Source organism: Antennarius striatus, chromosome 21 (assembly GCF_040054535.1).
Source record: "Antennarius striatus isolate MH-2024 chromosome 21, ASM4005453v1, whole genome shotgun sequence".
NCBI classification, from domain to species: Eukaryota; Metazoa; Chordata; class Actinopteri; order Lophiiformes; family Antennariidae; genus Antennarius; species Antennarius striatus.
This window is the reverse complement of record NC_090796.1, coordinates 9,947,501-9,972,418: the sequence shown is the minus strand read 5'-3', so window position 1 is coordinate 9,972,418 and position 24,918 is coordinate 9,947,501. Positions and strand designations below refer to the sequence as shown.

General features: G+C 40.0%; 2 protein-coding genes across 3 annotated transcripts in view; both read right to left on the bottom strand.

The window, feature by feature from the left end:
• Positions 1–448: 448 nt before the first annotated feature.
• atxn7l3b (ataxin 7 like 3b) lies at positions 449–4,857 on the bottom strand. Of its 2 annotated transcripts, none has more exons than XM_068305731.1 (9): positions 4,731–4,857; positions 4,170–4,216; positions 3,920–4,043; positions 3,693–3,825; positions 3,346–3,517; positions 2,881–2,981; positions 2,734–2,756; positions 2,512–2,557; positions 449–1,645 (listed from the first exon to the last, which is right to left on the bottom strand). In XM_068305731.1, the coding sequence occupies exons 3-9, from the start codon at positions 3,968–3,970 to the stop codon at positions 1,566–1,568; spliced, it is 606 nt and encodes a 201-aa protein (XP_068161832.1). In that variant the 5' UTR covers positions 3,971–4,043; positions 4,170–4,216; positions 4,731–4,857; the 3' UTR covers positions 449–1,565. The 2 variants fall into 2 exon arrangements, with proteins under 2 accessions (XP_068161832.1, XP_068161833.1); XM_068305732.1 differs by lacking the exon at positions 4,731–4,857 and adding an exon at positions 4,554–4,692.
• Positions 4,858–11,236: 6,379 nt separating this feature from the next.
• The window catches only part of slc4a1b (solute carrier family 4 member 1b (Diego blood group)), a 16,099-nt gene continuing 2,417 nt past the window's right edge, over positions 11,237–24,918 (bottom strand). The window contains exons 2-17 of the mRNA XM_068306092.1: positions 23,435–23,615; positions 22,905–23,040; positions 16,197–16,269; positions 15,976–16,018; positions 15,688–15,872; positions 15,181–15,391; positions 14,856–15,059; positions 14,618–14,766; positions 14,315–14,509; positions 13,933–14,181; positions 13,696–13,785; positions 12,948–13,114; positions 12,617–12,858; positions 12,350–12,519; positions 11,737–11,910; positions 11,237–11,638 (exon numbers count right to left, since the gene is read on the bottom strand). Of these exons, the coding sequence (XP_068162193.1) occupies positions 11,558–11,638; positions 11,737–11,910; positions 12,350–12,519; positions 12,617–12,858; positions 12,948–13,114; positions 13,696–13,785; positions 13,933–14,181; positions 14,315–14,509; positions 14,618–14,766; positions 14,856–15,059; positions 15,181–15,391; positions 15,688–15,872; positions 15,976–16,018; positions 16,197–16,269; positions 22,905–23,040; positions 23,435–23,591 (2,526 nt within the window). The 5' untranslated portion in view covers positions 23,592–23,615 and the 3' untranslated portion in view covers positions 11,237–11,557. The remainder of the gene's footprint in view (positions 11,639–11,736; positions 11,911–12,349; positions 12,520–12,616; positions 12,859–12,947; positions 13,115–13,695; positions 13,786–13,932; positions 14,182–14,314; positions 14,510–14,617; positions 14,767–14,855; positions 15,060–15,180; positions 15,392–15,687; positions 15,873–15,975; positions 16,019–16,196; positions 16,270–22,904; positions 23,041–23,434; positions 23,616–24,918) is intronic.

Below are 24,918 nucleotides of genomic sequence, written 5' to 3'. Positions count from 1 at the left end.
TCATCAATAGGTTTGTTCACACGATGATTTATTTATATTGTGCGTTATTTTCTTGCCTTATGATGTATCCAAGGCCTACACCAAGGACCCCGAGGTTTGAGTCCGAACCAGCAGGTCAACAAGTGAAAATGTGTTTAACAAAAGCACGTGAAAGCAGCATCGCCATCAGTTCTGAGAACAGACCGTAGTTGAGGAACTACAGCTGGGTCCACTTTGTTTATCATCTCAGTTCCACCTAGACCAATGTCACTTTTTTCCTGGTTTAGGTTTAAATAAAACCTTCATTAGAGAAACACTGAATGTGTTTCAAAAGTGCATGTAAGTAAATAAATAAAGAGAAAAGTGCATAAAAATAAAACTGGGATGAACCTCTCCATTTGAACAAAAGCTCCCCCTGTTGGTCATTTGCAAGTTACTTTTAAGGAGGGCATTTATGCAGGGTTGAATGTCTGACTTAGAGGAAACAGCTTGAAGACGTGTCGCTTCCCATCTAAAAGGCGTCTTTGGTTCATTTCAAGGTTAGTCTGGCTCGTCCCCTATTGAAGCCCTATTTATTGTTTAAAGATTTAATTTCGAAAAAGTTATAAAGGGATAACAAATCATTTATTATGCTAGACAGATGAAAAAAAATGAGCCATGATAGCAGCAATTCAACTATTGGAATATTTACACTACCACTTCACACCAAGGATATATGTAACCCTTTACAATGTAAACACATGATACATAGACATTTTGAACGCAAGAAAACAAGCAGATCTATCCACCAAACAAAAAAAACTGCTTTCTGCAGCAAATACCTGCTTGTACATTTAGAGGTACATTTTTAAAACAAATTTCCACAGGTGAATGACAAACTGACAATCTCTTTCAGACACACGCACGCATGCACACGCACGCACGCACACACACACACACACACACACACACACACATAGACACACACACATACACACACACACACACACACACACACACACACACACACACACACACACACACACACACACACACACACAGTTACTGTAGTTCAACTGGAGAACTCTGGGCCTGACAGTGAGTGTGAAAATAAAAGATAAGTCTTTACATTGTCTTTGACATTTAAGAATGTGATCTGATGTAAATGTGAGGAAACATAAGTACACCTAATGGCTAATCCTTTCTGTGCACACTTTCACACTTCACACAGCTGCCTCTGCTTGGCCACTGAATTATTCCAGAATCAACTTCTGTGCAGAGAGAATCATATATGATATTTTGGACACGAGAGAAAAAAAACAACTCCTCGTGTTTTTTTCTACAAAAAAGAAAAACTACAAAAAATAAAAATAAAATGAGTGTTGCTAAGTTGATTTTATGAAAGAAAAAAAAATCTGTCAAGTATAGACAGGGAGGTCTGGACTGCTTCTGCGGTGCAGAAAAGCATAATAAATGTCACCAACAACATCAACATCCATTGATTTCACAACATGAAGACCCACGGGTGAAGTGTTATTGGTCTTTCTGCGTGTGCATGTACGTTTCACACACACTGATAGGAGAATGTGTGTGTGTGGAAGAGGGCCTTATTGAGGGAATGCCTCATCTTTCATCAGCATGCGAGGGCTTTCCTGGTTGTCAATGCGACGTCTGGGACCCATCATGTCTGTGGGAATAAACAGAAGGTTGGATTTCAGAACTTGATTACAGTGATTCTTTCAAACACAGGATTTTATTTGATTATTTCTCAGCCCAATAGAAAAAAAATAATGGAGTAGACATATAATCAACATAACATTTACAAGAATGAACCATGAACCATCATCCAGACATTAATTTATTGGGCAGAGTTCAGGTGAGGTTTTTCATAATAAAACCCAGTAATTCAAACATAATTAAGCATAAAGCAGGGTTTGCCAAAAAAAATGATGGTAAAAATATCTAACAAGAGTGTAACTGTATCACCCTGCAACTGAAATTTGGTATGGCAAAAAGTCTTCTCAGTCATGGCAAACAAATTTTACAGCAGCTCATTTAAGATTACTTTTATACCGAAACCAATGTGATTAAAGTCTACTACGTGTTGCACTACTATTTATTACTGGATGTAAAACTGTCCACAAGAACTTATAGTATAGACAGTCAGGGGATTTAGAAATGCATTAATATTTTTCTGGTCCAATTTCTGAAACCTATTCTGTTCTAAAAATAGTTGTGGAGCTATATGTAGGGCAGGTTTTGTGATAATGACATAAACACTTGATTGATTCTGGTGGGTGGTCCTGACTATAACAGTTTTTTGGAGAAAAAGCCGCAGTGTCTTTAGTCAACCAATCCCAAATGACTACTTCTTGGGTAAACTAACCCACCCCTATAAAAAGACACAAAGACTGGAGAAAATGGTAACTGCATTAATGCCTTAACATGTAAGTTTTTCTTAAAATTGATCAATTCTAAGTATTTGATGTACATAAAGTACAAACTGCTGAGAAGACAATACAAAAATAAGTTTAAGGATTTATTGTCACTTACTGTTCTTATGCTTGAATGATTTGGATCTTCTGGGTGAGTTTGGGTTCTGAGATGGAAAATGAAAATATTTTCTTTTGTTGAGTGGACAAATCAAAAATAATGAGAAATATTTTCAATGTGTTTATGTACATCAATTGATGATGGTGAAAATTAAAGAGCATAATACTTCCCAAATGTATTTTGTTAATTATTTAGATTTTTATATTGAGAATAAGAATGTACCTTATCAGATTTTCTTTTCTTTGCTGTGAAAATAAAGTAATAAAATGTCAGGTTACGGTTATCTAACACATGTACAACTTCTTTTGATCATGTAAATCAACATTCAGCATCACCATGAAGAGGAAAGAAGTTGCATCAATACACTACCTTTCTTTTCTGCCCCGTAAGACCAGTCATTATCATTGACGTCATCGTTGTCTTCTTGGTCACTCTCTGACTTGTTGTTGGTGTTGTTACCAGTGACTATTCTGTAGAAGATTGCACATAAACACACACAAAGGCTCAGCACTGCTCACTGTTAATAACAGTTGGATTATAAAACAAATGTTCTCACATAAAACATGATTATCTTTATGTCTTTTACCCGTATTGTGTAAAAATAGAAAAGGAGAACAACTTCCCAACTGTGGAGAGTGATTATTGTAGCACCAGAACACTAATATTGCAATGTACAGCCAATACTTTCATAACTGCGTTATCATGCTCACTGTGGGAGGACGTGTTTTATTGCTCTTGTAGCACAAATGCAGAGAGGCGAATAAATGCATTCTACTTGTTAAAATTCAATTTCAATTCCTGCTCTGACATTTAGATGTCTCTTTGCTGTTTCACCTGCGATTGGCTATACGACTGCTGTTACGTCCCATTCCCAGGCATTTTTCCAGATGTGGGGCAAAACGTGAGGCAGCAATGCTTCGGTTGCAGTTAGGACATACACACTCCTTGTTTTTCCACTGGTTGTACACCTGGCCAAACACATCCAATCCTGGCTGGTCCACAATTTCTGAAAATATTAACAAACAATTGACTGTCCTGCTTTATTATATAGACTTAAAGCATAATCCTGGAGCTCAAACTGCACAAATCTACTGTGATGAAACATATTTAACCAACTTTCTATCAACTACTGGTGTTAAAATGAGCATTATAATGCACACAAAAAAACCCTTTGCCCTCACCAAAGCCCCTCATGCTTTCTTGGTCCGTGTCATCCAGGAAAAAGTAGCCCTGCTTGACAGCCCGGTGGACCTCAAAGCAAAGACCCAGGCATGCATCCTCCACCAGGTCAGAAAGGATGTCCTGCGCCAGGCCCTGGCAGGACAGTGGGGTGGGGGGGTTGGGGTGGAAAGAGACAGATCAGACTACTGTCCGCAGATATAATGAACATTTCCAAATCCATACTTACCTCCAGCTTGCTGTTGTCCAGGCTGGACATTGAAACCTCCTCCATTTTCATTTGCCAGAACTACCAGATGAGCCGACGCTGCTGTGGTCATGCTGTAGCGCAGCAAGCATCGGACAAAACAGGGCTGCAAAAGGTGAAGGAAACACGGTTTGGATCACAGGAGCTTCAACCCCCCCCTGGTTCAACCAGTGGATGTGAACTGGTGAACAAGCACTGGATGCCTGGAGTGTGATGTAGATACTGTACTTACAACTGCACGTTGAACACCGCCAGGGAGACACTTCCCACGTTTATAATCTGCGAATAACACAATAATAGAAAGGCTGATTGTCGTCTGATCGCTTTTCCAAACACAACACGGCCGGTTCCAGCGTTTCTGTCTGAGGAGAACAGCTTAGCTGGAACCTGGTCGAAGAAAACAAAGAGCGTGGCTATGAATAGACTGAAGGAATTGAAACCATTGGAACCAGGAGGCTCAAGCACAGGCGAGTTTCCCCCCTCAAAAACCTCCACACGAACAGCGGCTAAGGCTAACACACAAGCGTGACAAACACACCGGGCTGAGCTCCACAAACACAAACGTTCTGACACCATCGCAGGTGAGCTGATGATTCAAGAGTTGTGTTTTACTAACGTTATCAGCGAGGTTCGTCCATGAACTCAACGCTGCTACTGCACTGCGGCTATTCGCCTCTCAAGCCCTCAGTCGGACCACGAAGCCCCCCAAACTACTTCGAAATGCCGGCTTAAAGTCTATTGTCGACGAGCACCACAATCACGGCTAAGCAAATCGCTAATTGTGTTTATTTACCTATTTCGGAAGGCATCCATCTTTACATCCCAGAGATCAGACAGTAACAATCGATCGCTGCACGGGTTCCCACCGAGCGGCTCCCCTGCACACCCGCGGTGGGTTTTTTCATTCAGCTCCAGCGGCTACTCACCGATGTGGACGCGCGTTACCAGGGGCGCACATCATCACACTCCATCCACACAACATAGTTGGATATCTGTAATTTGGGCACCTTTACAACACGTTTCATAGTTATCCTACACGCCCTTTCTAATCTAATGTATGTGACAAATACATGTTTTTAAAAATTAAGGAGGCATATTTAGAGGAATGAAGTTGTTTACCTGGGACCACCCACAGTATAGTTTCACCAAAGCCTGAAATACACAAATTAAAGGGGTCATATAATGAAAAACACGTTTTTTCTGGTCTTTAGTTATATATTGTGGTTCTCCCTAACCTTATAAACTCCTAGAATGTGGAAAACAAATGGGCCCTGTGTCAACTGTACAGCTCACAAACTCAACAACCTCAAAAACGCTGATTGGAATTAGCTCCTTTCGTGCCGTAACAAAAGGAGTGATATGCATAGCCTGGCCCTTCTGAGAAAGAACATGTCCTTCTCCCTGGATAAGGGGGTGTCCTCCCCCGAGGTGAAATTCGGTGTGTCCAGTGGTAAAGTAGAAGTGTGTTGCAATGTCATTTCTCAGAGCCTGGCACACAACTGCTCAGTTTTTCATTGTACAAATCAACAAAACTTCTTCTAAAAAACCAAAGAAGAACAGACACTGCGGGTGTGTTTCACTTTAAACAATGTGTCGGCTACATTGCTTGCAAATGTGTTTATGTGTTCATTTTGGCTTGCTCCAGCGATGAGAGTCAGGACAAATGTGCCTTTGACACCGACTCTCATAAAAGGATTACTCCCAACCATGCGTGACCCAACAACTACATCCGGTCGACAGATAGGCGTCGACACGTTTTTATCTAACTAACATTTGCCAATGAGTATGGTGAAGTCAGCTTGTATTTGTCTAACTAGTTAGCTCCACTTCCATTTACCCTGCAACAGCTTTTGAAGCGATTTTCATGTTAATAAAGTGGAGGTTGACAAGCACCTCTACCCCTAGCTGTATGTCCTATGTATGTACGTGTAGCCTGAAAAAAATTGTGTTGGTTTGTATTATTTGAATGTTTCCTATTGTATTACACAATCCAAGAGAGATTACATAAATAAATATAATTTTGATAGAAATGTCTCTTTATGAGATTTAAAAACTGAAACAAAATGAAAAATTTTCAATGATGAAAATTGCACGGTATAGACATTTCTGGACCCAAAATTTTACGGGATCATCTCATAAAAAGTAAGCTGACTGCAGCAAAATACGGAAAGGACCTGTTGTCATTTTGCTTTCTCTAATTTTACACAAAACGAATAATGGTACAATGTAGTATTTCTGTTTTCCCTTTCACTGGTGATTCCAATTATAGAATTCTTCAGATACAGTAGTTTAATTAATCTTGTGTGAAGCTTTCTCCACAAACATTGTTATTGTTTTGATGAGATGCAAAATGACATGCCTGGGGTGAAATGAATCTAAGTGCACAAACATTATTGAGAATAAGCGTTTGCTCATATCAGATATAGTGAGAAACAAAAAGACTGACTGATGATTTCATAGCTAGGTCATATAAACAAATCCTGAAATATCAAATCAAGTACAGAACCAAGGCAGTGGTGATATGTTGCCTCTGAAGATAATCCAGCTGACCATGCGTCTCGCGGGCTCACTGCCAAGGAGCTTGTGGACTCAAAGTGGTTCACTGGTCCCAGTTTCCTATGGCAAAGAGAACTCCCTAAGGAAGAAGAGACTAAGGCAAAAGAGATTGACATTGAAGATCCAGAACTGAAAAGAGCACAGGTCCTCACAACCAAAGCGACAGAGGAGAGGTCGCTGTTAGATCGCCTTGAGAAGTTCTCAGATTGGAGAAGAGTTGTAAAGGCCATAGCAAGACGCAAGCATTGTGCCAAAGAAGCACAGGGTCTAAAGACAAAATCGATAGAAGTTACCACACTTGAAGAAATACAAGAAGCTGAACAATTCATCACTCAAATAGTTCAAAAAGAAGCAAAGATATCAAGGCTCTAATTCAAAAGAAAGATGTTCCTAAGAACAAGTCAACTTACCTGCACAAGTTAAGCCCCTTCGTGGACAGCCTCGGTATCTTGAGGGTGGGAGGAAGATTGACCCAAGCTGCACTCCATCCGCATGTCAGACATCCAGCCTTTCTCCCTAAAGGACATCATGTCTCTCGTCTCCTAGTTAAGCATTACCATGAGAAGGTGTGTCATCTGGGTCGCGGAATGAAGATCAACGAAGTACGCGCGGATGGATTCTGGGTTCTCGGATGTAGTAGCGAACTGTCAAACCTCATCTTCAAGTGCATGAAGTGTATAAAGTTATGAAAGTCCAATCAAGAACAAATTTTAATCAGTGCGACTATTAAATATATTTGGGAGCACTGGTGCGACTAGGGAAAAAAATCTGGTGCACCTTTTTTTTCTTCTCCTCTCTCGCTCTTTCTCTCTCTCCATAGACTAGCAGGGGTCACCAAATGACAGCCCTCCCTTGTCTTAAGGCCGCATTAGTGTTTTATATTTGATTCTGACTCTTTTATTTTGCCATAGAAATTTTGATATTGTTTTATCTAATGTTGTTAGGATAGAATTAGAAATTACAATGGGCAGTGACTGAAATAAAAATAACATTCTTGGTAGTATGTTCATTCTCACAGTTTCTATTCTTCCCAGTAGGTGTAAAGGTAAATCCTCCCACCTACTTAAGTCCTTTTTTATATCGCCTATCAATTTCCTGTAGTTTGCTTCGAATAGTTTTGATGTGACAGGGGTGATTGTAATGCCCAAATATTTAAATCCTTTGCTTGTCCATTTAAACTTGGTCTTCTAGTTCAGTTGGGTATTTACCTGATAACATCATGGCCACTGATTTAGATTCATTTGTTTTATATCCTGATAGATTTCCATATTCCCCCAAATTATTTAAAAGTGCTGTTATGGATGAAGATGGCTCACTGATGTATGGCCAAAGATTCGATACTCAGAGCGAATAACAATGGACTCCAATAGTCTCCTTGTCTGACTCCTCTTTCATGGTAGAAGAATTCAGACCAGCAGCTGTTAACTCTGATTCGTGATTTGGGTTTTTTGTGCATCATTTTCATCCAATCTATAAAAGTGGAGTGAAATCCAAACATTGTTAATGTAAAATACAAAAAATTCCATTTTACTTGATCAAAAGCTTTTTAAGAATGTTTTTAGTGCATGTTATTATGGTCGGGGTCCTCCTGATATTTTTAGCTCCTTGTCTTCCTGAAATAAAACCCATCTGATCCGGTTTAATTAACGATGTCATAAGTCCTTTCATTCTTTGTGCCAGTATACCTGTCTATATTTTAACATCATTACACAATAAACTAACAGGTCTATATTCTTCACAGGAAGTGGGATCTTTGTCTTCCTTATATAATACTGAAATAACAGCTTGTGACCAGGTTTGAGGTGGATCTGCCGATGTCAACGTATAATTAAAAACTTTTGTCAGAACTGGGATCATTTCTTTTGCTAAACATTTATAGTATTCCCCTGGCAAACCATCTGTGCCAGGAGATTTATTATTTTTTAGAGTTTTTATAGCATCAGATGTTTCTTGGGATGAAATTGGTTGTATCAGTTCAGATGCCTCTTTTGTTGATAAAGATGGTAATTGTAAGTTACTAAAAAAGTCTTACCTCTTGCTTTCTAGATGATCAATGTCTGTATCTTCGTATAATCTTTTATAGTAATCTGTGAATGGTTCTGCTATCTCTGTAGGTTTTACCAGTAGTTGTTTAGACACCGGATGTCTTATTTTGGGCCTTTCTAAGCTGAAACGCTAGCAGGTGACTTGCTTTATTTCCACTTTCATAATATTTTTAGTTTATAAAACGCAAGGCACCCTCTGCTTTATATGTCAGGATTTCATCCAATTGATGTCTAGTTTTTTTCAGTTCAAGTAGTACAGAATTGTTTGATATTTGTTTATGCTGTAATTCCAATTCTTTAATCCTACTTTCCAATATTTGTTGCTTTTCTAAGCGAGCTTTCTTCAATCTAGATGTTATTTCAATTATTTTCCCTTTCATAACTGCTTTCCCCGCCTCCCACAGAGTTGGTGGTGAGACCTCGCCATTGTCATTTATTTGAAAGTATTCCTTAATAGTCTCTTTTAATTCATTCACCACCTTTTCATCTGATAAAATCGACACATTAAGTCTCCAATATTTAAAGCAGGGTTCATTGTCTAGACTTAAGCTCAATGTAACCGCTGCATGGTCACTTATAGTTATACTGTCAATGTCGCAACACAGAACATTATGCATATGTTGTTTTGAAATACAGAAGAAGTCTATTTAAGAGTAACTACCATGTGGGTTTGAATAAAATGTAAAATCCTTTTCCCTAGGATTATTACTCCTCCACGGATCAATTAGACCCAATTCCTTAATAACACTGTTTATTACTTTAGATTTTTTTTTCTAGTAGTACCTTGTTCAGGAGGCAGTCTATCCAATTTACCATTTTGAACCGTGTTAAAGTCCCCTCCCACCGCTATCATTCCTTTCCCATTATTGGTTATTAAAGTAGCTATGATTTTATAGAATGTCTCATTTTCTTCATTTGGGGCGTAGATATTTAGTAAAGATATATTCACACTTCCGATTGAGCCAATCACCATTACATATCTGCCCATGTTGTCTCTAATTACCTCTTCTTCACAGAATGGTAGACTTATTCATTATATGTCTACACCTCTTCTCTTACCATGTGAAGCATGGAATATATGGCTGACCCACTGCCTTTTTAATTTTGTAGATTCACTTTCAGTTAAATGGCTTTCTTGAAGAAGAGCAATGAAGAACATTGTAATTTTTTCAGCTGGTTTAGAATTTCATTTCGTTTAATTGGTTGATTAAACCCATGAACATTATACTGTATGTCACCAAATTCAATCTTTTCATGTTGGAATAAGACCACTCATCTCTGTTCTATGTCTCCTATGTATCATAACTAAACTAAGCTTAACATAAAAAATAAACAATAAACATCTCCATAAAAACTACTAAATAATAACAAACATACCTGACTCCCAAACGTCCCGTATTGGAGAGATGGGCAGATCCTCTTTGGGGTTTTGCACAATGTGTGCCTGCAACTTCCTGCTGCTAAATAATGTTGCTACTTACTCGAACTGAGTTATCAAATCGCTCACCAATATTTCTGTAATTTTGCTTAGGTTTAATATTTTTCACATTTAATTATACATTATTTTATCCAGATTCTTGAATTACTAAGTTGTGTTTCAGTGTTCCTTTTAATATTGAAGTGTTCGTAGTGTTCTTTTGACCCTTATCCATAATATCCATAAATTCATTTGATGAGGGCTTGTAGGTCATCCTCAGTAATGCAGGGCTGTCTCCTCTCCTTCGCTCCTGTCACTGTGGTCCAAGCTCCTCTCTCCATCGTCCTCTGAAGTTTGTCCATCTCGTCCTCTTCAATGTGAATCCCCATGTCCTTCAGCATGGGTTCAACCTCCACAAGTTTTAGCTCCAGAGTCCAGGAGCTAAAACACCTGTTTTCTTTTTCTTTGGATCTCGTTTGTGTAGTCTTGATTAAAGTACACTGCTTTTTCCTCGTAGGTTATCTTTTTCCTCCATGCCTGCCGTAGAACTCGGTCCTTCACTCCATAGTCCAGGAACCTGACAATGATTGCTCGTGGTGGAGCGTTTCCCTCCTTTGGCTTAGCGACCAGTGAGCGGTGCACACTCTCGATTGCGGATGTCTGTGTCTTCTGTAATGCCCACTAATGGGCGGATAAGTTCAGTCACAAAGCTGATGGTGTTCTTTTTCTCAGAACCCTCTGAGATGCCATGTATCCTGATGTTATTACGTCTTAGTCTGGATTCTAAGTCATCACATTTAGCCGTCAGCTTTGCATTTTGGTGGAAGATGTAAGCGACCGTGCGTTCCAGCCATGCGGGCCGGTACTCTGTTTCTCGTTGTCGCTCTTCCATCTTTCGCGTTTGTTGCTCCAGAGAAGCCGTTCTTTCCAGTATTTCCTTCATACTTGACTCTATTCTTGTCATGGCCTTTTTATTTTCCTTGGCAAATTCAGTATGTTCTTGCGGCAGCCGGCGAATCTCATTCAGTATTACCGAGTCCCATTAGTCGTTGACCAGCGTCTTATCCGCCGTCATATCGGTAAATCCTTCGCTGGCATTTTCCTTTTTATTTGGCCTTCCTTTCCTTTCCATCTCGTTTTCGTGTTTTCTTTAACAAGCCCCTGTGCACTTTAGATGTTTTTTGTCATAAATTTAGCTCTCTATAGCTAGTTTTAATTGGTTTTTGTCAGAGCTCCCTTTCTCCGTGCTGTCTAACACATGGCATCACCCGGAAACTCCAATATCATTTTAAAACATTTACATTTTCTTTATTTTTTCAGTCTTGTAAAAACACGTTTCTGAATAGTTCCAGCTTCAATGATGTAAGATACAAGGTATTTGAAGCAACACAATGTGACCAAAAAAAAACCTGCAATTGCTGGAAACTCTTCAGGAATGTTTAAATGACAGTTTTAACTATGAAGATCTAACATGTGTATGTTCTTCTCTTTAAAAATACACAAAACACACCTGTGCTCATTTACCTATGAGCACAAATCTGTGTTTTGAGACAAAAAATAAATTTTTTTGTTCAAATAAGATGTTGGCAGTCGAGATGCCATCTACAATGGCATCTGAGTTTCGTAGTATATATCCTGGCCTGGTTCCTCCTCAAATGTCACTTTGGCGTCATCAGAATCCAACTGAAACCGATAGAAGAAAATTAGGGCAAACACACACACACTGCCATCTGTATATTCATAAAAGTAAAATGTCGAAATGCTGTCAGTTAACCACTCACACATTTCATTTCCAGGCGAGTGAAAACACGCCCAGTCATAAGCATGCGTAGAGGGATGGTGAGGATGAGGATGAAGGGAAGGGCTAGGGATGCTGGACTGGATTTTACAATCCACAGAATGACTAGGCACACTATCTGGATGATCGTGAAGAAGTGCATTCGCGCTGTGGACACCTGAATTGAACATAGGAATATATTAGTTGTATAATTACATTGACGATAGCAGCACTTTGATTCTGATTATTTTAGTGACCACCGCTCGAAACAAGAATTTGTAATCTCACTGTCAACCACATTGCTTTGAAAAGCTTCTAAAGGAAGTGTGACATTTGCACTTCATATGAGTTAGCATATGAAGTGCATATGCTAACTCATATGCACTTCAATATCTAATATTAATTAAAGATATTGCATAATGCATCATAGAGTCAATCAAGATTATTATATTATTATTATTTTTATTACTAATATTATTATTAATAATAATAATATTACTATATTATATTATATTACTATATTATGCTATTAAGTGAAAAGGTATTATAATTGATAAAGAGTAATTGATGAAGTTACATATGTTGTTTTGTTTATCACACAATCCTGAGAGTCTTACTCTGGTGGCATAGGGTTCGTCAGGATGGTATTTCTTTGGGATGAACAGAAGCAGAATGCGATCCCACAGCTGGATGCCATTGAGTGAGGTGACTCCCATGTAAAGAAATATTCCAAACAAGGCCGACATGGGAATCAACTTAAGAATGGGCTCCATCAAAATGGACACACCTTGATGCAGATGAGGAGTTGCATGATGAGGATACAACTTTATATTTCATGACATGCAGTGAGGTGACATAAGACAGAATCATTAAATAGCACGTACCAACCAGCAACGCCACCAAAATGCCACTGATCCTCTGCTCCATCACCTTCTCAATGACAGGCTTTGGTCCTTTGCTCATAACGGTGAGGGCATTGGCGTGGGTGACTGATCGCACCGTGGCAGCACTGAGCCACGGCACACCAAATATTGCACTACATCCTCCCATGGCAACTAAAATTAGCAAATCAAAGTGGAATCCAGATCCTTTGACCATCTTCCGCTCAGGTTTGCTGATAATAAGGCTGTCAACAGGTGCAATATGAATCAAGTTTGATTAAACTGGGAAATATATTTTCTGACTTTGACAGTTCATGGAGTGGTGTTGGCTCACGTTGTAATCTGAGACTCCAGAAAGATCAGAATGAAGACGAGTAAAGCTGGGACACAGGATGCAAACATCAACCACACAGGGAAAGTCTCATGCTCTCCAAAGGGGTTGATCAGCCAGCCTCTTTTGGCTGGGTTGGACACCATCAGACCTTTGGGAACCGCCAGTTTCTGAAAGATAATTTTTTTTCGACTTACTAAATCTCTTTTTGGTCTCTGTTATCTCCCCCACTCTTTAAGTGGCAGTACCATATAGAGGTGAAGTGGCCCAGTACTCCTCACTAGTAGGGTGTGCGAATGTAGTTTCCCCACAGGGATCAATAAATCAATATCTTATCTCATGTCATGCCATCTAGAAATATTCACTCTACTGTATAGTCTTCTAGAGATAATGTGAAGCTTCAGGAGTGACTCAAATTTCTTTTATTTCACGTATAAATTCCCTTTGGTAATGTTTGTACGTTAAACCCCAAGAGAGTTAGCTAATAAAAAGAAAGATACTGAGTTGACAAAACTGGAGGACAGAATCCTCGATTTGTTTCAACTTTGGAATACATATTTGTATGCAGGACTGCAGATTTTATTTCTTAACACTTCCACTGAAAGAACATTAGCAAGTGAAACATGTTTCTATGCTGTAATGGGCACAGTTGATTAAAGCCAAAATGCACACTTGACCCTTAAAATGTAATGAAAAATATTTGCATGAATTTGCATGACCAGATTTTTGAAACTGAAACTCATGAACTAACCTGTGTGTAGGTATCATTAATGCTGTAATCCACAACAATCATGAGGAAAATGGAAATAGGCACGCCAAAGTCCCCAATTAAACGTCTGATCTGGTAAACAGAGACACAAAGCAACAGGATTCAAGAGTTTTACCTTTGAATAAAATGGCCGATAAATGAAGACACTGAGTTAATGTGTAATTGTGAAGAAGTGTTTACTGAAACAGTGAATGGACATCATAATCTCCAGGAACTCACCTTTCCAGGAAGAAAAGTGCCATTTTTGAACTGACGCAGAAAGAAAGCAATGAAGAAGCAGCCTAACATGAGGCACATGGACAGCAGGGCAGTATTGGGATAAGGCAGTTTAATGGTGTTGACAACAACTGTTGCGTTGCCAGTAGCATTGTCATACACAAGTTCCTCTAGCACCGTTGGGAGCCAGGGATTTTCTAGAGTTGAATTCACGTGATCGTAATTCATAATCAGTGGGTGGGCCTGAAATATCTAATGAGAAAACAGGAGAGATGAAAAAAGATTATAACCTGGATATGAAAAAATTCAGTACAATCACAAACATTTCATATTTCTGATCTATTTGGATAGATGAAGTATGTCAGTTAGGTGAAGGTGGGTTTACCCTTGCTAGCTTGGCAAAGGTTTCATAGATGAAGATGAGGGAAATAAGGATGGAGAAGATTTCCTGGGTGAATCGCGAGATGAAACGCACCAGGAAGCTGCCCTCAAAGGCTACAATCACCACAACGATGATAACCAGCCACAATCCAACCCACACTCTCCCTACAATATACTCAATGCCCTGAGTCTGACAGAACTGAATGAAAAAGAAGAGAATGAGTTGACTTTAGTATGATCACATGGACATACCAAGCAAAACTGAAATTCAATCAGAGATCCGGATAGGATTCTCTGTATAACTTACAGCGAAGAAGGCTTCTTCAAACACTAATAGAGGCCCAGAGAAACCAATCACTAGGATGGGCTGAGCTGCAATAAAGCAGAAGATGATCCCCTGAATGCTGGTGGAGATGAGGAGCTCTGGAACACCCATCATGTTGTCCACCTTGTCAGCTGTAGTAGCAAAAAACCCAAAAATCTTTTATTATAGAATCTTTCTCTAATAATAACTCTATCATGTATGACCAGTTAATCATTCATACCGAGCAATCCTCCAAAGGTGATGGCAGGTGATAGGGCGGCAAAGTAGATGAAGATAACAGCAGCAAGAACTTGGGCGTTAAGAGCATCTGTGATGTCACTCTTGTAGTGCTCGTAACGTTTCTTCATGTCTCGAATCATACCGCCAAATGGTCGACCAGTCCGGGACAACGGGTCTTCAGGTGGAGGTGCAGCAGAGTCGGAAACTAGGGAAGAAAAAAACAAACAAAAAAAACAAAATCATTTGAATACTACAATCCAACATTAACAAACAGGTCCACCAAAAATTGAATTTTTGGATGTGATGTTGGGTGTAATTAGTCTCACCCCTACGAGGACTAGATTCCTGGCAAGGCGGTGCACTGGAGGATTGAAGCCTGTCTTTCAGTAGTTTCTTCTGGAAGCTGATTATAGGGGTGAGCATCGCTTCATTCTGGATTTCAGTTGGCGGAATGACAATGCTGCAATCCATGAAGTCGGCCACAGCGTCCGTCAGCTCGCGGGCACTTTTTGCCTGAAAGGCTGCTTGATTGAATACCTGGGATGGTCATAGTGGAGGAGGAATAGAATCTTTACTGAATTTACACCACACAGCAGTAGTTCACCTACATTTTAACTCATCATCCCGTATTAACAAAATATTAAAATTGGTCTAATTTGTTTATTAAAGCTACCCAGTTTTAGTTTCCACAGGATTTGGGACTCAATTGAGACTTTGGATTTGTGCATCAAAGACTTAATATGAAATAATAGCTATGAGTTATGTTACTGTGTCACTGCTCACACATACGTATCCAAGTTTGTTAAAAAAAAAAAAAAGGAAAGTTCACTCACTTTATCAGCCAGAAGGGCTGCCATAGCACGACCAGTTTCGTGGTAGTTCATGTCAGCCTTGGTGGGGCCCACCATAACAAAGACAAAGCGTACAGGCATTGGGGACTCCAATGCAGACTCAAGCACCGCAGGTTCCTTCAGACGCACAAACGTAACAGTGGGTCTTTCCAGGAAGTCCAAAGCTCCTAGTTCAAACAGACAGAAATGTCAAACTCCTAAATAGGGCCACACATGTAGGCAAAGGAAAACATGGAAACATGCAAGCAAACAATGCAGACACTAGCTCACCCACGAGCACCATGGAGGCCTCCACGTGGTCGGATTCATCCGTCTGAGGGAACAGAGAATTAACAGAAGTGAGCCATTGTACATGTACAATGTACTATTTACGATTTACTTTGTACAACCAAGCATTTGACAATTCATGATCACTGTCATGATCTCATCATTGTTATGACATCAGATCAAGGACAGATCGACATGAATTATCCATAAATGGATGATTTTACCCTTTCCTTGACTGAAAACTTCTGCAGGTCCACCCCTTCAGTCAAAGCTTGACTCTCCGGGTCATCTGATTGGCTGTGGGGAGAAAATGACATGTCACTGGGTGCTTTTGTGTCACACTGAAGAGTTAGTGACAGCAATGATAGATTATTTATTCCTTGAAGTCTTTCAACATCATTGGGAATTAGATATTAATGAATGAGATTAAATACTTTTGAAATTTGCTTCTGTCATTGTCCCAGTTCCAGTTTTCCCACCTGTCCTCTGTATCTGGAATTGACTCCTACTCAATCCACTCATTCCTGTCAGTTGTGTTGCTGCAGCCATCTCCACTCAGGCTCCACTCTACTCATGTTCTGCTCACCTCAGTTCGCTGCCAGGTTGTTAGTTACTCATCCTACACTTCAGGTTTCTTCGACTTCCATGTTATTTTTGCTTGTTTCCTGAATTTAGCGTGTTTGATCGTTCCTTGCCTGATCTTCTGATTAGGATTTTGCTGATTAAAGCTATGAAAGTGGACTTCTCCCTGGGTGTTCTGTATTTGGGTCCTAACCACTCCCATGACAGCTTTATTAATTTGACAAAAATGATTCATACATGAGAAAGAACTCATCTGAACAGTTTGTGTTGTAGTAGGATACAATTTTGTTAGGTGTTTTTTCCAAGGTATTTACAAAACAGTACAGGACTGTCACTCACTTAATCCTTCATGGTCAAATATAGCCAGGGGTTGTAATGGTTTATAAAACAATCTTTATGGCATCTCCAGGATCCATTTAGTCAGCTTTTGATGATAAAAGTGCTTCATAAGTTATTTATGCATCATTTCACCGCAGCGTCCTGAGGGTGGTTAGACTTTGCACTTCATTTAACAATAGTATACTTGCAAATAGCATTTCACCAGTGACCAGCGATGACATGAAAGTTATGAATTTGAGTTTTGATGTAACTCAGCAGTATCAGTTATTTTTTGAAGGCTGACTGAAGCATGCAGATTTTTCAGTTTTAACTGGACAGCACAGATATTTAAACACCAGTGAACACAATCATTGTGTTATGGTATCCGTGTGAAGAGTGGTAGTTTTGTTTTACCTGCATATAGATACATGCACTCCTCCCTGCATTAGGCTATATGGATAATATTGCTGAATTGTGTTGGGGTGTTTTGTCCTTTGGGTAGATCAATTTTTGTAGTTAGTGCAGTCGTTAATGTACAGTGCCTTGAGAAAGTATTGCCCCCCCCCCCCAGAACTTTTTTGACATTTTGCCACATTTCAGGCTTCAAACTTAAAGATAACAAACTGAAAATATTTTCAGGAATCAACAACATGTGAGACACAACCGTGAAGTGGAAATATATTTTTTCAAGATTTTATATTGTGTTTGCAAATAAAAAACTGAAAAGTAGGATGTGCAAAAGTATTGGCCTCCTGTTCTCTCAGCTCAGCTAAACAACTCCAGAAGTTCCCAGGTGACTTCTGAATGATCCAGTGTTGACCTAAATGACTAACAATGACAAACAGAGTGCATCTGTGTCATTTGGTCTCACATTTGCACATCCTACTTTTCAGTTTTTTATTTGTAAACACAATATAAAATGTTGAATAAATTTGTTTCCACTTCACGATTGTGTCTCACATTTTGTTGATTCTTGAAAAATATTTTCAGTTTGTTATCTTTAAGTTTGAAGCCTGAAATGTGGCAAAATGTCAGCAAGTTTTTGGGGGGCCGATACTTTCGCAAGGCACTGTAGATTCTCTCTTCTTTAGGTTGAGGCAATAATGATGGTTTCATGGTGTTGGTTTCACTTCTCATGTGAACTCTAGATCTTTATCTCCTTGAGGTCATCAATGTCTTGAGATTCATATTATATATGAATTATATACAGTTATGTGCCAACCAACACAACCGTGGATCGAACTTATAGACTTATAAGGGAGCAGTCTTATAACGGAGCAGTCCCCCTCAGCCCCCCTTCCCACGAGCAATCCTCCTCCCCCCATTCCACCACCTATTCTACCTCCCTCAAGCCCACCTACACCTATCCTAGCTCCCCCCTCTCCTCCCTTCCCCACTCTCTCACCTGCAAGCCCTCCTCTCTGTCACACCTTCCCCCCACCCCCCAGGTCCCATCACCATCACAGTCTCCTCCCATATTCACGACGGACCAGGTAATAGGAGAACTGAGGAAGCTTCGGCCCCGAAAAGCAGCAGGACCGGATGGGGTGAGCCCCCATCTACTCAAGGCCTACGCCGCTAAACTCGGGGATCCGCTACAACGGGTCTTCAACCTGAGCCTGCGTCTCAGGAAGGTGCTCACCCTCTGGAAGACGTCGTGCATCGTTCCAGTTCCCAAAAAGAACCGGCCCAGCGAGCTGAACGACTTCCGACCGGTGGCGCTCACATCGCATCTGATGAAGACTCTGGAGCGGCTTTTCCTCAATCTCCTCAGGCCCCAGGTGAAACATGCTGAGGGCTCTTTACAGTTTGCCTACCGGGACAAGGTCAGCGTGGAAGACGCCATCCTCCACATGCTACACCGAGCCCATTCGCATCTGGACAAGGAAAGCGACACTGTGAGGATCCTTTTTCTGGATTTTTCAAGTACCTTTAACACCATCCAGCCCTGTATCCTACAGGAAACACTCCTACAAATGCGAGTGGACCCCGGCTTGGTTGCTTGGATCCAAGACTACCTCACCGACAGACCACAGTTCGTCAGGCTAAAGGACGCCACGTTTGATACTGTGGTCAGCTGCATCGGTGCTCCACAGGGGACTATCTTGTCCCCAATCCTCTTCTCCCTGTACACGGCAGACTTCTGCTACAACTCAGAACTGTCACATCCAGAAGTACGCAGATGACACAGCTATCGTGGGATGTATCAGGGACAATGAGGAGGGGGAGTATAGATGCCTGGTGAAGGACTTTGTTGACTGGTGTCACAGCAACAGCCTGCAGCTCAATACCTCCAAAACTAAAGAGCTGGTCATTGACTTCAGGAGGGACAGACCCCAACCTAGACCAGTTATGATAAGAACGGAGGAGGTGGAGATTGTGCAGACATATAAATATCTTGGGCTGTGGCTAGACAACAAGCTGGACTGGACCAGCAACACGAGGCAGCTGTACAAGAAAGCACAGAGCAGGATGCACTTTCTGAGGAGGCTGAGGGCATTCAACATCTGCAGGAAGTTCTTTTGGATGTTCTGTCAGTCTGTGGTCGCCAGCGTCCTGTCGTTCGCTGTGGTGTGTTGGGGAGGGAGCGTGACTAAGGCGGATCTCTCTAGTCTGGAGAAGCTGATCAGGCGGGCCAACTCGTTTGTCGGGATGAAGCTGGACCCTCTGGCAACGGTGGAAGAGAAGAGAACCTTGGACAAATTGCTGGACATCATGGACAATGTCAGCCACCCTCTGCACACCGTTGCCAACAACCAGAAAAACCTGAGAAACCTGACCAGACAGAGGCTGCGCCTCCCAACATGCTGGACAAACAGACTTAAGAACTTGTTCATTCCCCGAGCCATGAAACTGCTCAACTCCTCTCTGGGGGAGATGAAGAAGAAGAAAGTCCACACGAGAGCTGAGGGATGACACAAACAATACAGCAAAAACAATGCAAACACTATAGACATTTCACTATACCCATACTTAACTAGGCCTGTTTATTTATTTATTTTTTATTTCTATATCTATTTAGGATTTTCTATTTGTATATTCTTGATGGGTTATTTATTAATTGTTCTATTTGGTGTGGTACTACTTTCTATGTGCAGGTGCTTTCTGTGTGCTTTTTCTGTGTTTTGTGTACTTGTGTGCGATGGAGAAATTAATTTCCCTGACGGAACCTCCTTAAGGGATAAATAAAGTTATAATCTACTCTACTCTACTCTAGACCAACACTAACGAAAAATGTTTTATTCAACCTTTGCATACTGATTTTCTGAGCCAGGGATATGAACAGCAAACATAGATTTGTCAAATTTCCATGGTCACTTTGACATTTTTGTTACTTTTATATCATCAACAATCCATATCACAACCCCAATACACAGTAGCTAGCTATATATAACAGTTATTTCCATTTGTCTTTATGCCTTATCCCTAACTGCCCTGCCACTTCAGAGCCTACCGCTCATGCTTGCATCAGCTCATTCTCTTCACCAGATTTTCCCGTCTCACTGCCTCCCCTTATTAGTCTCTCATTATTGACTGAATACCAACCCAGTTTCATTCACTCCTTGCCAGGTTGTCCAATGGTCTGCTTGACCTCTGAGTATTTCTGAATTATGTTACACCTGACCTGCCTGTTTGTACTTCTACCTTATTATGCAGACTCAGAATTTTGATTTCCTGTTCCTTCATTTGCTAGTCTTACTGACTGTTATGTTTTTAATCTCTGCCTGTTATCTAAAAGCTAAGTAAAATGAACTTTCTTCATCTGTTTTTGTGCCATGCTTTTGTATTCAAATCTGCCACAGAGCATCACAATCATATTTCCCTGATGGGTCTGTAAATATCTTTGTAAACTGGATTGTGGGCTTTTTAGTGGTGCTGCTTGGAGTGTGGATGGTGCAGCAGGACACATTTGTGATATGGTTAAGCACCAAAGGAATACCTTACGACCTAAGGTATTCCTGGGATAGGCTCCAGCTCCCAGTGACCCGCTTCGGCGGATACAGCGGCGGTACATGAAAATGGATGGATGGACATGTCAAGGACACAGAGTTGAACATTAGCTTACCCTTTTTAAATGAAAAGCCTGTTGGCATCTCGCTATTTAGTTGCCTTATTTAGAGACATGTTATACTATTCATTTTGAATTGCTGTATTGAGTCAGCTTTAGTATATCATTTTGATTGAGAGTCTGCTTATGTGCCTATCTGAGACTCAGCCTTATTTTATTTCTGAATTTTAGTTATTTTATATAACTGTATTTGTGTTGCATTTTTGAGAAATGCACCTGGCCTAATTGGTTTGCTGATGTGCTTGGCCTTTTTTCTTTTGAATTTCATTTATAAAGCACACTTAACCAATAAAAATGTGGATTTCAAATCTTGTCTTCATCTATTCTATTGATTAGTCATGCACTACAATTTTGTGTCCTACAATTCAAATTCTTTATTTGGGGGCCTTTAGCAGGTATGAGATAAAAATGTGATTAATTACATTACAGGTAATTACAAATCCTGTAATTAGATTAATTTTTTTTAATCGCCTGACAGCACTAAAAAAATACAGGATTCTTTTTTACAAGCTAAACCCGCGAGTTGGTGTACAACAAGGCGAGGACGATCCATTGAAGGAAAATGAGAAAAGAGGGTTTTATAGTGGATTTTGCATTAAAATTCTAATTGAACAACAAATGGTGAATGCTGCGAGGGGGTAGGAGTGGTGACAGACCGTTCAAAAGGTAAATGAAAGATATTATCAATACTTTTTTGTTGTCTTAGACTTTTGATCTCTATGACTGGCAGCAATAACCAGCAATGCATGTAAATGTGTATTCACCTCGCTTGCTATTTTTCATGCCTTTTTAAATTGAAATGAAAAATCATATTATCGAATTTAAAAAAAACAACTAAAGTATGGCATACCAATGGTGTTGTCTAAGTAAAATGTCTTCTAGTCCAAGTAAAACTTACAAGTAAACATTGAGTAGCATTTTGTATGACTGTATCTTCACATAGTGAATGCAAGTTTTCAATTGTTGAATCTCACATTTCTACCTGTATAAAGTAGGACAGAAATAAAGATAGTTAAGCTTGAACTGTTGACTTTAGTGTATTTTTGTAGATAAAATGAACAGAAGATTTTGCCCTCAGAATGCACCAGAATGCAGGAAGACAACCCCATTTTCTAAAAAATTTCCCGTGGGAGGCCCCCCTGGATCCCCCATGTGGGGGGACACCCACACACACCCCTACGACGAGTGTGGTTTTACACCCCCCAACAATTGAAAACTTGCATTCACTATGTGAAGATACAGTCATTCAAAACATTACTCAATGTTTACTTGTAAGTTTTACTTGGACTACACAACATTTTAACTTTGACTTAGACACTTTGATTTTACTAAATTTTATTCTTGGTATTATTCAATGTTTACTTGTAAGTTTTACTTGCTATTATAGCAAGCCGCTGTCTTGGACACAGAATGTGGCTTTTATGGCTTACTCAATTCTTTTACACTGAGCCACAGTGGCTTAATCATACTACCTCCTAGTGCAAGCCCAGTTAAATGCTCTATCAGTAGGAATATGTTCAACTGATTTGATTTTCCTGGGTGGCTTTTGACTACCCCATTTAAAAATTAAAAGATGCTTCCAAACCAAAAAATCTAGGTAAAAATAGCATATGCAATTAAAATGGACCCTAGCAAAACAAATGTGCTGCTAATTTTTTTCTTGGCTTATGGAACAATCATATGAAAATCTAGGGACTGTATGTCCTTCTAGAGAAAACTGAGTTCACTACATGACAGTGTTCACCTCTAATAAAGACCTCAGCAGACAGGCAGAGTGACTTGGTGGTCTGAGACGGTGTTTCATAATGACAGGTTTGATGCTTTATGTTCTGTTTAGCTTTCTCTTAGAAAGACACTGAAATCTACCAGTGTCATTTGCAGCTTTGGATAACAGCATCAGCTGAAAGCCTAAATGTAGGTCATTTATGTTTGAGTCAGTGTTTGGTGATGTCTCAGAAGATACCTGCGGTTTTGAAGGAGAGATTTGAGCACGCCCTCTCGGTCCTCAGGTCTGATCTCCTTTTTGTTAACCATTTCATTGACAATCTTCTCCGCCATGCTTGCCAAGGTCCGCTCTCCAAGGTCAAAAATTGTCACACCTATTGTGGAAAAAGATTTAGAAAAGAGAGTGAGTTTGTGGTTCTGGTTTGTGGGGAAAGAGGTAAATACATAGTTTGAATGATATTATTGGAATATAAAAGCTACAAAGTTTAGGCATCACTTATATGCTGGTAATTGGTAAAGGCGAATGGCATTTTATCAAATCAATTATATTAATTTGTTTCAATACCCCTCGTATTTATTTATTGTGCTTTCAATAATTGTAAATAAAAAAGTAAAATAACAAGGAACTTAATCTGTTGTTTGGTATTTGTAAAGTGGAGTATAAGTTCCATTTTTCCTCTAGAGTAGAACTACAACATGAAATGCAATCAAAGTACAAATAATTAATCTAATGTGCTGACAATGATTTGATCAATATTCCTCACAAACCTGTATTCATGCTGCGCCGCAGCTGGATGAGGCTCTTGAAGGTGAGGTAGGAGATGTGTGAGGACCCCCACACCCCAGCCTGAGGGTCAAACCTCTCCTCGTGACCCTCCCATCGACCCGTCTCCTTCCAGGATTTCTCCTCCTTCTGGTCCTTCATTATCTCCTTCAGGTCCACGTCCGTCTGGAGGCAAAGAGAAAAAAGCAAATATATGGACATGAACGTGAGACACAGGCATAATCATACTTCTGTCCTTGAGGCACAGAGTTAGAATCTGGACGGAGCAGGTGGATGAATCAAGCTCGCACCACCCACAAGTACAACTTAAGTATGTGGTTAACGGCTGCTGTTTCCTACCTGACGGTGGAAGTTACTGAGTGAAGTATAGAAATATATTCTATTTGCACTCCATGCTGAATTTGGAGATAAATGACTATAAGGATTCATATTAGCTTCAGCTGAACTTTTGGGGATGTTTACAAAGTTTTGCAATACTTATGAGTGAGTCAGTGTTTTTTCAGAGGCGACCTAGTCTGGTGACTGTTAGTATTACTGCTGTACAGTTCTACTGTACAAGATTCAATGAGAGGTCCATATCTTATTCATTCATTCATACATTTTCCGAACCGCTTTATCCACCGTAGCGGGTCACGGGGAGCTGAAACCTATCCCAGCTGTCTTAGGGCGTGAGGCGGGCCAAACATATATTAGTTGTGTGATATTTATTTTGCGATAAATATGTCCCTACAGCTGTCCCTACGTCATGTCATGTCGTTGTTTTTAATTTATTGTTTGTTTTAGTCTCATGTTTTTTATTGGAAAGCACTTTGTCACTCCATAGGTTATATAAATTCATTTTGATTAATTTATCTAAACAATCAGATGTCATGAGAGAAGAATACGACATCATTACTTAAAACATAAATAAAAAGTTAATTTTATTACATAAGCAAATATGTAATGCAGTGGAGAAGTAAAGCAGAAAAGTGCTGCTACACTAAAAAAATGACTACTTGTTACAATACAGATGTAATTTATCTTTTGGTCCTCTTCTCATGACAGGATCAGATAACATCATCTTTATATTTCACTACACCACAAAAACACATGATTGAGGTACTATTTTTATACCAGACCCGTCTAGAGTATCACAAGGGTCAGTTGTTGTTTCTATCCCTGTTGCTACCTGGTTTTGCTGCTCTGGATATGGATCAGAATGAAGTGAGAGGTGACATCCAGGTGATACTTTGTGTCTATAAGGTAAACATGTCACTTGTTCTGCGTCGCCGCCCACAGGCTCCAGGCTCTGGGCCACTGATAGTTTCTGGTTCAGACATGGCTGATGGCTCGTCGTGGATATGTTTGGACTATCAATACATGTCGTGTGCCTGGAGTGTGTTATGTGAGGGCTTTTACCTGAAGCTCTGCACTTGTGTTGGTGTAAGTGTTGATGTTTCAGACAGCTGAAGCACAGTGGACCCGTTTA